We start from the raw sequence: 14,286 nt of genomic DNA on the forward strand, positions 1-14,286 counted from the left end.
TTTGAGCCTGTAATCGAACCCACAAATGCTGATACTCAACTAGTCTAAAGAAGGCCAGTTGTATTGCTTCTTTAATCAGAACAACAGTTTTCAGGTGTGTTAACATAATTGCAAAAGGGTTTTCTAATGATCAATTAGCCTTTTAAAATGATAAACTTGGATTAGCTAACACAATGTGCCATTGGAACACAGGAGTGATGGTTGCTGATGATAAGCCTCTCTACGCCTATGTGGATATTCCATAAAAAATCTGCCATTCCAGCTACAATAGTCATTTACAACATTAACAATGTCTACACTGTATTTCTGATCAATTTGATGTTATTTTAGTGGGCAAAAAAGGACATTTCTCAGTGACCCAAAACGTTTGAATGGTAGTGTAGCTTCTATGATCTGTTATGTAACCTAGCACCCTCCTGTTGTCTCTTTTCAGTAACGGCACGGCCGGGAAGATGAACGGCGCGTTGGAGCATTCGGACCAGCCCGACCCAGACGCCATCAAGATGTTCGTGGGTCAGATCCCTCGCTCCTGGTCAGAGAAGGAGCTGAAGGAGCTGTTTGAGCCCTACGGGGCCGTCTATCAGATCAACATCCTCCGAGACCGCAGCCAGAACCCTCCACAGAGCAAAGGTATGGCGGAGAGACAGTCATACACACACAGACCACACACACACACACACACACACACACACACACAACAGCCAGAACGCTCAGCCGAACAAAGATAAGATGGAGAATCACTCACTCACTCACAGCTTACGCAGTCCTACACAATACACAAGCAAGCAATAAACAAAGGCATACTGTACAGTACACATGTATAAATTCCATCAATTCCAGCCTGATATTTCTCTGAAACTGTCTTTGACACGAAACACAATTAATATATACATGTTCATCTCATCCGCCTTTTCCTGATGAACTTGTCAAGTCGGAGGGAAAACAAAAGAGGCAGCAGAGCCGACAATGAGACAATGCTGTTGCCACATTAGCAGACACGCATCAAACACAGAGAGCGAGAGCGAGACAACAGAATGCACTGTGATGACAGGCGGCTTGAGGAGACAGTGGGAGTAGGCGGATGGAAGATGTAGGGGGGAGAGGGAGACGGAGAGAGAGGAGATTTTGGCAAGGGCCGCTGCAGACACAGACCTGTTTATGTCAAATTTTATTTATCTTCACTAAATCAAGAAATAAAAAGGAAGAATGGAAGAGAAGGAGCAAGCGCTTTCCCTCACCTCCTCATCCCCACAGCATCTCTCTGTTTTGCTCTCTCTCGTCCCTCCTCATCTCTCTCTCCATCCCTCTCTCTCTCTCTTTCTGAGTCACAAGCTCCCACAAGCCTTGACACAGCAATTCACCAGTCTGCCAAGAGGAGACAGGGACACACCTAAATCAAATCATTTGGCCTAAATGATTTGTGTTTGTATGCGTGTGTGTCTGAGTGTGTTTCATGCTTGTGTGTCTCTCTCGCTCTCCCTCTCTGTCTCTCCGCATCTCCTCCTCTGTCTGTGTCCCTAACCTCTGGATGACTTCTCTTCCTCTTTGTTTCTCCGTAGGGGATGAGGCCAATACGTTGCTCTCGTCAACCTCTCCTCTCTTCCTCCATTGTGTCTTCCTCTGTCGCTAAGCCCTTGAGTCACTCTGATTTCTCTGGTTGATGAGTCAAAGTGTGGGAGAGTGTCACTCGTAGACACTTTACTTTAAGTAGGGAGAACAGCCTCTCATCTCTTCCTTGAGACTGTAAACACTCAACAATCTCTCGCTCTCTCTCTTTCTCTGGCCTGTAAAATGGAGGATTGAACAGGAAATTGACTGTTTGATAGAGCTCTGTCTAGGCTTGTATATTCCCAGGCTTTAGGCGCTGTTGTTTTCTCGTCGTTAAGTAAGCACTCTCTAGTGCGACATGGCCTTGTCAGAGCCCTCTCACACGGTGGAGCCGCAATGGCCCCCCTCGGCTCCACAGTTGCACTGGAGCCAATTCCCATTTCATTGGTGTCAAGGAAACTGTGCCCCTTTCCCCCCGGTCTGTTTAGCTTAAATTAATGACCATATTTTTAGAGTGGTCTCAGTTAGAGGGTTGAGGCAGTGTGCTCCGTCGCCCTTGGCGATCCAGAGGCCGGGTCAGCGGCTCTCCCTCTCTCTCTTGACTATTGCTAGAGTAATTTGGATTTGTGAGGTGGAGTTTTATTTTATTTTCTCTCCTCTCTCTCTCCATTCTTCTCTAATCCATTGATGGTAGATACACATTCCTCCTTACGCATACTGTTACTGATGCTTCTAGAAAATGGTTTTCATACATTTTTCATGTAAAAGATGGCACAATGAATACATTTTACACCAGTGAGTTCGTAGACAGTGTTTCCCATCTGAGTGGTCTGGTTGTCTTTGGATGGTTATTCTGCAGGAAGGGCAGCTGCTAGGTGAGTTGAGTCTGGTCCCAGGCCTGGACCATCTGATGGATGCTGTGTGTGTCTGTGTGAACGCTGGCCAGTGCAGTCTGGACTGTTTAGTTTGGCTGCTGTTGCTTTAATGTGTTAAGAGTCAACAAACAGATGAGTGGAGAGAGCGAGAGAGAATTTGATTTAGCACTGAGAGAGGGATGAGAGAGGGAGGAGAGGAGAGAGGGCCAGAGGGGTAAACAAAGACAGTCCTCCTCTCTCTCCAAGAGTTTGCTTCCCAGGTTTGTTTGCGTCTGTTGTCTAGCCGGGTGTGTACAGCACAGTTGTGTGTGTGTGTGTGTGTGTTGGCAGGGGACATACTATGTCATTCATCTTAATGATCGCACCTGTCCTCATGGGTACAGAGACACAGCATGCACACATGCGCGTGCGCACACACACAAAATGGGTGTAATGTCTTCATTAGCAAGTTGTATATACTGCACAATTCTCCAGACATGGTGTCTGAAAGAACGACACCTCATATCAGCAACACACACACACACGCCGAAATATAATAATAGCTCACAGTATCTGATTCTCCATCACCACTCTCCGTGTACATCCACTCTGGGGTTTCCCACGGTAGTATCCAGGGGCATCCAGCTCGCCAATGGCACTCATTCACCGTTACAATTCTAATTCAACCGCATTCTCCCACAACGCTGAGGCAACGCTGGGCAAACGCTTTGCCTCCCAACACAATTATCTCCTCTAATGGATTCAGTAGAGACCGGGCCGACCTGAGTCAGAACACAGATTTATTTCATTCTTTCCTAAAGCAGCACAGCCAATTAGATTGCCATAACAAGACATACGCTGTGTTAGCAGTCTACCCAAGTCCAATTAGTGAGCGACTGCAGGTGGATTTTATAACGGGGGGAGGGGGGGGGGGGGGGTGTATTGGCATGCCTCAGTGGTGGAGCTAGTTGCCTGGATAGGAGAGCAGTGCAGTGTGGGAAGCCTACTCGGTGTGTTCAGGGTTAGCCAAGAAACAGCGTTTTGAGGATTTAATTTGGAGCCGTTTCTCCACAGTTAGTTGTGGTGGATTTGTAAAGTGTAAAGTGCTGTGTGTCCTAATCTGGTCTGAAGGTACAGTGGACATAAGGAGATATTGCCAGTCAAAGATCCAATCTTCTCAACACAGGCCACTATGGTTGATTGTACCTCCCAACCCCCATCTCTCACTCTCTTCCCCCTCTATCAATCCACTCCTTTCCTGCTGTATTGAGTATGATCTATTTCTGTCTCTCCCGTCTCTCACTCTTTCTCTCTCTCTCTCACACACAGAGTATAGTGTTCTCCAGTGTAGCCACTCTAACCAGAGGGTGGTGTGGTCAGTAATTGCAGCAGCAGAGTTAATTAATGTGGGTCAGAGGCTGAGTGGAGCCCTGGGGTGAAGGGGTTCTTCCTGGGTGCTGGGGCCCAGTGAAGAGTGCAGGGACCTGGTGTAGAGTGCCCTCTAACCCCCCTCCCATTCATCTCTCTCTCTCTCTCTCTCTCTCTCTCTCTCTCTCTCAATTCAATTCAATTCAATTCAATTCAAGGGGCTTTATTGGCATGGGAAACATGTGTTAACATTGCCAAAGCAAGTGAGGTAGATATTATACAAAAGTGAAATAAACAATACAAATTAACAGTAAACATTACACATACAGAAGTTTCAAAACAATAAAGACATTACAAATGTTATATTATATATATACAGTGTTGTAACAATGTACAAATGGTTAAAGCACACAAGTTAAAATAAATAAGCATAAATATGGGTTGTATTTACAATGGTGTTTGTTCTTCACTGGTTGCCCTTTTCTTGTGGCAACAGGTCACAAATCTTGCTGCTGTGATGGCACACTGTGGAATTTCTCCCAGTAGATATGGGAGTTTATCAAAATTGGATTTGTTTTCAAATTCTTTGTGGATCTGTGTAATCTGAGGGAAATATGTCTCTCTAATATGGTCATACATTGGGCAGGAGGTTAGGAAGTGCAGCTCAGTTTCCACCTCATTTTGTGGGCAGTGTGCACATAGCCTGTCTTCTCTTGAGAGCCATGTCTGCCTACGGCGGCCTTTCTCAATAGCAAGGCTATGCTCACTGAGTCTGTACATAGTCAAAGCTTTCCTTAAGTTTGGGTCAGTCACAGTGGTCAGGTATTCTGCCACTGTGTACTCTCTGTTTAGGGCCAAATAGCATTCTAGTTTGCTCTGTTTTTTTGTTAATTCTTTCCAATGTGTCAAGTAATTATCTTTTTGTTTTCTCATGATTTGGTTGGGTCTAATTGTGCTGTTGTCCTGGGGCTCTGTGGGGTGTGTTTGTGTTTGTGAACAGAGCCCTAGGACCAGCTTGCTTAGGGGACTCTTCTCCAGGTTCATCTCTCTGTAGGTGATGGCTTTGTTATGGAAGGTTTGGGAATCGCTTCCTTTTAGGTGGTTGTAGAATTTAACGGCTCTTTTCTGGATTTTGATAATTAGTGGGTATCGGCCTAATTCTGCTCTGCATGCATTATTTGGTGTTCTACGTTGTACACGGAGGATATTTTTGCAGAATTCTGCATGCAGAGTCTCAATTTGGTGTTTGTCCCATTTTGTGAAATCTTGGTTGGTGAGCGGACCCCAGACCTCACAACCATAAAGGGCAATGGGCTCTATGACTGATTCAAGTATTTTTAGCCAGATCCTAATTGGTATGTTGAAATTTATGTTCCTTTTGATGGCATAGAAGGCCCTTCTTGCCTTGTCTCTCAGATCGTTCACAGCTTTGTGGAAGTTACCTGTGGTGCTGATGTTTAGGCCGAGGTATGTATAGTTTTTTGTGTGCTCTAGGGCAACGGTGTCTAGATGGAATTTGTGGTCCTGGTGACTGGACCTTTTTTGGAACACCATTATTTTGGTCTTACTGAGATTTACTGTCAGGGCCCAGGTCTGACAGAATCTGTGCAGAAGATTTAGGTGCTGCTGTAGGCCCTCCTTGGTTGGTGACAGAAGCACCAGATCATCAGCAAACAGTAGACATTTGACTTCGGATTCTAGTAGGGTGAGACCGGGTGCTGCAGACTGTTCTAGTGCCCGCGCCAATTCGTTGATATATATGTTGAAGAGGGTGGGGCTTAAGCTGCATCCCTGTCTCACCCCACGACCCTGTGTGAAGAAATTTGTGTGTTTTTTGCCAATTTTAACCGCACACTTGTTGTTTGTGTACATGGATTTTATAATGTCGTATGTTTTACCCCCTTTTTCTCTCTCTCTCTCTCTCTCTCTCTCTCTCTCTACACTCTCTCTCTCTCTACACTCTCTCTCTCTCTACACTCTCTCTCTCTCTACACTCTCTCTCTACACTCTCTCTCTACACTCTCTACACTCTCTGTTAATAAACCATGCTAACATTATGTTCCTCGTCTGCTGCACTCAATCTGCAATCTGACGAAATCGTTCTGCTCTTTTTCACCCCTCCCTCCCTCCATGCCAGTCCTCTCTTCTCTTACCCCTCTCCCTCCATGCCAGTCCTCTCTTCTCTTACCCCTCTCCCTCCATGCCAGTCCTCTCTTCTCTTACCCCTCTCCCTCCATGCCAGTCCTCTCTTCTCTTACCCCTCTCCCTCCATGCCAGTCCTCTCTTCTCTTACCCCTCTCCCTCCATGCCAGTCCTCTCTTCTCTTACCCCTCTCCCTCCATGCCAGTCCTCTCTTCTCTTACCCCTCTCCCTCCATCCGTGCCTCTTCATCCCTGTCTTCTCACTCCACCCCTTTTATTTTTCCTCTCCCACCTCTCTCTACCCCCCTCTCTCTACCCACCTCTCTCTACCCACCTCTCTCTACCCCCCTCTCTCTACCCCCCTCTCTCTACCCACCTCTCTCTACCCACCCCTCTCTACCCCCTCTCTCTACCCCCTCTCTCTACCCCACCTCTCTCTACCCCCCTCTCTCTACCCACCTCTCTCTACCCCCCCCTCTCTACCCCCCTCTCTCTACCCCACCTCTCTCTACCCCACCTCTCTACCCCACCTCTCTACCCCCCCCCCTCTACCCCCCCCCCCCCTCTCTACCCCCCTCTCTCTACCCACCTCTCTCTACCCACCTCTCTCTACCCACCCCTCTCTACCCACCTCTCTCTACCCACCTCTCTCTACCCCCCTCTCTCTACCCACCTCTCTACCCACCTCTCTCTACCCACCTCTCTCTACCCCCTCTCTCTACCCCCCTCTCTCTACCCCCCTCTCTCTACCCACCTCTCTCTACCCCACCTCTCTCTACCCACCTCTCTACCCCCCTCTCTCTACCCCCCTCTCTCTACCCACCTCTCTCTACCCACCTCTCTCTACCCCCCTCTCTCTACCCACCCCTCTCTACCCCCCTCTCTCTACCCACCTCTCTCTACCCACCCCTCTCTACCCACCTCTCTACCCACCTCTCTCTACCCACCTCTCTCTACCCACCTCTCTCTACCCCACCTCTCTCTACCCCCCCTCTCTACCCACCTCTCTCTACCCCCTCTCTCTACCCACCTCTCTCTACCCCACCTCTCTACCCACCCCTCTCTACCCCCACCTCTCTACCCCCCCTCTCTACCCACCTCTCTCTACCCACCTCTCTCTACCCACCTCTCTCTACCCCCCCTCTCTACCCACCTCTCTCTACCCACCTCTCTCTACCCACCTCTCTCTACCCCCCTCTCTCTACCCACCTCTCTCTACCCCGCTCTCTCTACCCCACCTCTCTACCCCACCTCTCTACCCCACCTCTCTCTACCCCACCTCTCTCTACCCACCTCTCTCTACCCACCTCTCTCTACCCCCCTCTCTCTACCCATCTCTCTCTACCCACCTCTCTCTACCCCCCTCTCTCTACCCACCTCTCTCTACCCCCCTCTCTCTACCCCCCTCTCTCTACCCACCTCTCTCTACCCACCTCTCTCTACCCCCCTCTCTCTACCCACCCCCTCTACCCCCCTCTCTCTACCCACCTCTCTCTACCCACCTATCTCTACCCCCCTCTCTCTACCCAACTCTCTCTACCCCCCTCTCTCTACCCACCTCTCTCTACCCCCTCTCTCTACCCCGCTCTCTCTACCCCACCTCTCTACCCCACCTCTCTCTACCCACCTCTCTCTACCCACCTCTCTCTACCCCCCTCTCTCTACCCACCTCTCTCTACCCCCCTCTCTCTACCCACCTCTCTCTACCCCCCTCTCTCTACCCACCCCTCTCTACCCCCCTCTCTCTACCCACCTCTCTCTACCCACCCCTCTCTACCCACCTCTCTCTACCCCCCTCTCTCTACCCAACTCTCTCTACCTCCCTCTCTCTACCTCTCCTCTCTCTACCCCTCCTCTCTCTACCCCTCCTCTCTCTACCCCTCCTCTCTCTACCCCCCTCTCTCTGTCTACTATGATGGTGTGGACCTGTGGTTGTGGATGTTGTTATTGACAGTATGAGAAGGCCACATGTTTTTTGTGCAGTCAAAAGGCTCCTTCAGTAGATATAAAGCATTTATGAACACAGTCTCTCTCCTAATCTCTATTCCTCTCACTGGCTACGCCCCCCTCCCCTCTCTCTGCGTTGTGTGTGTGCGTGTGTGTGTGTGTGTGTGTGTGTGTGTGTGTGTGTGTGTGTGTGTGTGTGTGTGTGTGTGTGTGTGTGTGTGTGTGTGTGTGTGTGTGTGTGTGTGTGTGTGTGTGTGTGTGTATTTTCTTTCTCCTCTGTGTGGTTTGTGCATGCCTGCATGTGTGTGCATCTCTAGTGTAGTGTGTGTGGTGTGTTTTATGCCTTGTTGGCCTTCATATAAATGTTGAGAGAGAGGGAGGCTATTCACAGTACACTCAGTGAACTCACATATTGAGTGTCTCGGCCTTGTTTCTGTGTCGGATACATTTGTACTCGGTCTTGAATCTGTCTCGGACAGTGAGGACTCGGAATTTTTCCCCGAGTCAGAACGTAAAACTGCTTCACCAGGCCAAATATATACACTCCTTTCTTGAAACATTAAATCAGTCTCTTAACAGCCTTTATATCTATTATAGACAGGTTAGTACAGTGGTGAACCTACAGGTCTTCAGTGTGTGACAGGTTAGTACAGTGGTGAACCTATAGGCCTTCAGTGTGACAGGTTAGTACAGTGGTGAACCTATAGGTCTTCAGTGTGTGACAGGTTAGTACAGTGGTGAACCTATAGGTCTTCAGTATGTGACAGGTTAGTACAGTGGTGAACCTATAGGTCTTCAGTGTGTGACAGGTTAGTACAGTGGTGAACCTATAGGTCTTCAGTGTGTGACAGGTTAGTACAGTGGTGAACCTATAGGCCTTCAGTGTGTGACAGGTTAGTACAGTGGTGAACCTATAGGCCTTCAGTGTGTGACAGGTTAGTACAGTGGTGAACCTATAGGCCTTCAGTGTGTGACAGGTTAGTACAGTGGTGAACCTATAGGCCTTCAGTGTGTGACAGGTTAGTACAGTGGTGAACCTATAGGCCTTCAGTGTGTGACAGGTTAGTACAGTGGTGAACCTATAGGCCTTCAGTGTGTGACAGGTTAGTACAGTGGTGAACCTATAGGCCTTCAGTATGTGACAGGTTAGTACAGTGGTGAACCTATAGGCCTTCAGTGTGTGACAGGTTAGTACAGTGGTGAACCTATAGGTCTTCAGTGTGTAACATGTTAGTACAGTGGTGAACCTATAGGCCTTCAGTGTGTAACATGTTAGTACAGTGGTGAACCTATAGGTCTTCAGTGTGTAACATGTTAGTACAGTGGTGAACCTATAGGCCTTCAGTGTGTGACAGGTTAGTACAGTGGTGAACCTATAGGCCTTCAGTGTGTGACAGGTTAGTACAGTGGTGAACCTATAGGCCTTCAGTGTGTAACATGTTAGTACAGTGGTGAACCTATAGGTCTTCAGTGTGTGACAGGTTAGTACAGTGGTGAACCTATAGGCCTTCAGTGTGTGACAGGTTAGTACAGTGGTGAACCTATAGGCCTTCAGTGTGTAACAGGTTAGTACAGTGGTGAACCTATAGGCCTTCAGTATGTGACAGGTTAGTACAGTGGTGAACCTATAGGCCTTCAGTGTGTGACAGGTTAGTACAGTGGTGAACCTATAGGCCTTCAGTGTGTGACAGGTTAGTACAGTGGTGAACCTACAGGTCTTCACTGTGTGACAGGTTAGTACAGTGGTGAACCTATAGGCCTTCAGTGTGTGACAGGTTAGTACAGTGGTGAACCTATAGGCCTTCAGTGTGTGACAGGTTAGTACAGTGGTGAACCTATAGGCCTTCAGTGTGTGACAGGTTACAGTGGTGAACCTATAGGTCTTCAGTGTGTGACAGGTTAGTACAGTGGTGAACCTATAGGCCTTCAGTGTGTGACAGGTTAGTACAGTGGTGAACCTATAGGCCTTCAGTGTGTGACAGGTTACAGTGGTGAACCTATAGGTCTTCAGTGTGTGACAGGTTAGTACAGTGGTGAACCTATAGGTCTTCACTGTGTGACAGGTTAGTACAGTGGTGAACCTATAGGTCTTCAGTGTGTGACAGGTTAGTACAGTGGTGAACCTATAGGCCTTCAGTGTGTGACAGGTTAGTACAGTGGTGAACCTATAGGTCTTCAGTGTGTGACAGGTTAGTACAGTGGTGAACCTACAGGTCTTCAGTGTGTGACAGGTTAGTACAGTGGTGAACCTATAGGTCTTCAGTGTGTGACAGGTTAGTACAGTGGTGAACCTATAGGCCTTCAGTGTGTGACAGGTTAGTACAGTGGTGAACCTATAGGCCTTCAGTGTGTGACAGGTTAGTACAGTGGTGAACCTATAGGCCTTCAGTGTGTGACAGGTTAGTACAGTGGTGAACCTATAGGCCTTCAGTGTGTGACAGGTTAGTACAGTGGTGAACCTATAGGTCTTCAGTATGTGACAGGTTAGTACAGTGGTGAACCTATAGGCCTTCAGTGTGTGACAGGTTAGTACAGTGGTGAACCTATAGGTCTTCAGTATGTGACAGGTTAGTACAGTGGTGAACCTATAGACCTTCAGTGTGTGACAGGTTAGTACAGTGGTGAACCTATAGGCCTTCAGTGTGTGACAGGTTAGTACAGTGGTGAACCTATAGACCTTCAGTGTGTGACAGGTTAGTACAGTGGTGAACCTATAGGCCTTCAGTGTGTGACAGGTTAGTACAGTGGTGAACCTATAGGCCTTCAGTGTGTGACAGGTTAGTACAGTGGTCAACCTATAGGCCTTTAGTTTGTGACAGGTTAGTACAGTGGTGAACCTATAGGTCTTCAGTGTGTGACAGGTTAGTACAGTGGTGAACCTATAGGTCTTCAGTGTGTGACAGGTTAGTACAGTGGTGAACCTATAGGTCTTCAGTGTGTGACAGGTTAGTACAGTGGTGAACCTATAGGCCTTCAGTGTGTGACAGGTTAGTACAGTGGTGAACCTATAGACCTTCAGTGTGTGACAGGTTAGTACAGTGGTGAACCTATAGGCCTTCAGTGTGTGACAGGTTAGTACAGTGGTGAACCTATAGGTCTTCAGTGTGTGACAGGTTAGTACAGTGGTGAACCTATAGGTCTTCAGTGTGTGACAGGTTAGTACAGTGGTGAACCTATAGGTCTTCAGTGTGTGACAGGTTAGTACAGTGGTGAACCTATAGGCCTTCAGTGTGTGACAGGTTAGTACAGTGGTGAACCTATAGGTCTTCAGTGTGTGACAGGTTAGTACAGTGGTGAACCTATAGGCCTTCAGTGTGTAACAGGTTAGTACAGTGGTGAACCTATAGGCCTTCAATGTGTGACAGGTTAGTACAGTGGTGAACCTATAGGCCTTCAGTGTGTGACAGGTTAGTACAGTGGTGAACCTATAGGTCTTCAGTGTGTGACAGGTTAGTACAGTGGTGAACCTATAGGTCTTCAGTGTGTGACAGGTTAGTACAGTGGTGAACCTATAGGCCTTCAGTGTGTGACAGGTTAGTACAGTGGTGAACCTATAGGCCTTCAGTATGTGACAGGTTAGTACAGTGGTGAACCTATAGGTCTTCAGTGTGTGACAGGTTAGTATAGTGGTGAACCTATAGGCCTTCAGTGTGTAACAGGTTAGTACAGTGGTGAACCTATAGGCCTTCAGTATGTGACAGGTTAGTACAGTGGTGAACCTATAGGCCTTCAGTGTGTGACAGGTTAGTACAGTGGTGAACCTATAGGCCTTCAGTGTTCGACAGGTTAGTACAGTGGTGAACCTATAGGCCTTCAGTGTGACAGGTTAGTACAGTGGTGAACCTATAGGCCTTCAGTATGTGACAGGTTAGTACAGTGGTGAACCTATAGGCCTTCAGTATGTGACAGGTTAGTACAGTGGTGAACCTATAGGCCTTCAGTGTGTGACAGGTTAGTACAGTGGTGAACCTATAGGTCTTCAGTGTGACAGGTTAGTACAGTGGTGAACCTATAGGCCTTCAGTGTGTGACAGGTTAGTACAGTGGTGAACCTATAGGCCTTCAGTGTGTGACAGGTTAGTACAGTGGTGAACCTATAGGCCTTCAGTGTGTAACAGGTTAGTACAGTGGTGAACCTATAGGTCTTCAGTGTGACAGGTTAGTACAGTGGTGAACCTATAGGCCTTCAGTGTGTGACAGGTTAGTACAGTGGTGAACCTATAGGCCTTCAGTGTGACAGGTTAGTACAGTGGTGAACCTATAGGCCTTCAGTGTGTAACAGGTTAGTACAGTGGTGAACCTATAGGCCTTCAGTGTGTGACAGGTTAGTACAGTGGTGAACCTACAGGCCTTCAGTGTGTGACAGGTTAGTACAGTGGTGAACCTATAGGCCTTCAGTGTGTGACAGGTTAGTACAGTGGTGAACCTACAGGTCTTCACTGTGTGACAGGTTAGTACAGTGGTGAACCTATAGGTCTTCACTGTGTGACAGGTTAGTACAGTGGTGAACCTATAGGTCTTCACTGTGTGACAGGTTAGTACAGTGGTGAACCTATAGGTCTTCAGTATGTGACAGGTTAGTACAGTGGTGAACCTATAGACCTTCAGTGTGTGACAGGTTAGTACAGTGGTCAACCTATAGGCCTTTAGTTTGTGACAGGTTAGTACAGTGGTGAACCTATAGGTCTTCAGTGTGTGACAGGTTAGTACAGTGGTGAACCTATAGGTCTTCAGTGTGTGACAGGTTAGTACAGTGGTGAACCTATAGGTCTTCAGTGTGTGACAGGTTAGTACAGTGGTGAACCTATAGGCCTTCAGTGTGTGACAGGTTAGTACAGTGGTGAACCTATAGACCTTCAGTGTGTGACAGGTTAGTACAGTGGTGAACCTATAGGCCTTCAGTGTGTGACAGGTTAGTACAGTGGTGAACCTATAGGTCTTCAGTGTGTGACAGGTTAGTACAGTGGTGAACCTATAGGTCTTCAGTGTGTGACAGGTTAGTACAGTGGTGAACCTATAGGTCTTCAGTGTGTGACAGGTTAGTACAGTGGTGAACCTATAGGCCTTCAGTGTGTGACAGGTTAGTACAGTGGTGAACCTATAGGTCTTCAGTGTGTGACAGGTTAGTACAGTGGTGAACCTATAGGCCTTCAGTGTGTAACAGGTTAGTACAGTGGTGAACCTATAGGCCTTCAATGTGTGACAGGTTAGTACAGTGGTGAACCTATAGGCCTTCAGTGTGTGACAGGTTAGTACAGTGGTGAACCTATAGGTCTTCAGTGTGTGACAGGTTAGTACAGTGGTGAACCTATAGGTCTTCAGTGTGTGACAGGTTAGTACAGTGGTGAACCTATAGGCCTTCAGTGTGTGACAGGTTAGTACAGTGGTGAACCTATAGGCCTTCAGTATGTGACAGGTTAGTACAGTGGTGAACCTATAGGTCTTCAGTGTGTGACAGGTTAGTATAGTGGTGAACCTATAGGCCTTCAGTGTGTAACAGGTTAGTACAGTGGTGAACCTATAGGCCTTCAGTATGTGACAGGTTAGTACAGTGGTGAACCTATAGGCCTTCAGTGTGTGACAGGTTAGTACAGTGGTGAACCTATAGACCTTCAGTGTGTGACAGGTTAGTACAGTGGTGAACCTATAGGCCTTCAGTGTGTGACAGGTTAGTACAGTGGTGAACCTATAGGCCTTCAGTGTGACAGGTTAGTACAGTGGTGAACCTATAGGTCTTCAGTATGTGACAGGTTAGTACAGTGGTGAACCTATAGACCTTCAGTGTGTGACAGGTTAGTACAGTGGTGAACCTATAGACCTTCAGTATGTGACAGGTTAGTACAGTGGTGAACCTATAGGCCTTCAGTGTGTAACAGGTTAGTACAGTGGTGAACCTATAGGCCTTCAGTGTGTAACAGGTTAGTACAGTGGTGAACCTATAGGCCTTCAGTGTGTGACAGGTTAGTACAGTGGTGAACCTATAGACCTTCAGTGTGTGACAGGTTAGTACAGTGGTGAACCTATAGGCCTTCAGTGTGTGACAGGTTAGTACAGTGGTGAACCTATAGGCCTTCAGTGTGTGACAGGTTAGTACAGTGGTGAACCTATAGGCCTTCAGTGTGTGACAGGTTAGTACAGTGGTGAACCTATAGGCCTTTAGTTTGTGACAGGTTAGTACAGTGGTGAACCTATAGGTCTTCAGTGTGTGACAGGTTAGTACAGTGGTGAACCTATAGGTCTTCAGTGTGTGACAGGTTAGTACAGTGGTGAACCTATAGGTCTTCAGTGTGTGACAGGTTAGTACAGTGGTGAACCTATAGGCCTTCAGTGTGTGACAGGTTAGTACAGTGGTGAACCTATAGGTCTTCAGTGTGTGACAGGTTAGTACAGTGGTGAACCTATAGGCCTTCAGTGTGTAACAGGTTAGTA

At 47.6% G+C, this 14,286-nt stretch overlaps 1 protein-coding gene across 5 annotated transcripts in view; it reads left to right on the forward strand.

Moving 5' to 3' along the window:
* The first annotated feature begins 428 nt into the window (after positions 1-428).
* The window catches only part of LOC120049350 (CUGBP Elav-like family member 2), a 77,325-nt gene continuing 63,467 nt past the window's right edge, over positions 429-14,286 (forward strand). For 2 of the 5 annotated variants that reach the window (XM_038995607.1, XM_038995608.1), the window contains exon 1: positions 429-630. In XM_038995607.1, the coding sequence (XP_038851535.1) occupies positions 453-630 (178 nt within the window). In that variant the 5' untranslated portion in view covers positions 429-452. The remainder of the gene's footprint in view (positions 631-14,286) is intronic. The other 3 variants (XM_038995605.1, XM_038995606.1, XM_038995609.1) reach the window with 2 other exon arrangements.

Source organism: Salvelinus namaycush, chromosome 6 (genome assembly GCF_016432855.1).
Source record: "Salvelinus namaycush isolate Seneca chromosome 6, SaNama_1.0, whole genome shotgun sequence".
In the NCBI taxonomy this organism is placed as follows: Eukaryota; Metazoa; Chordata; class Actinopteri; order Salmoniformes; family Salmonidae; genus Salvelinus; species Salvelinus namaycush.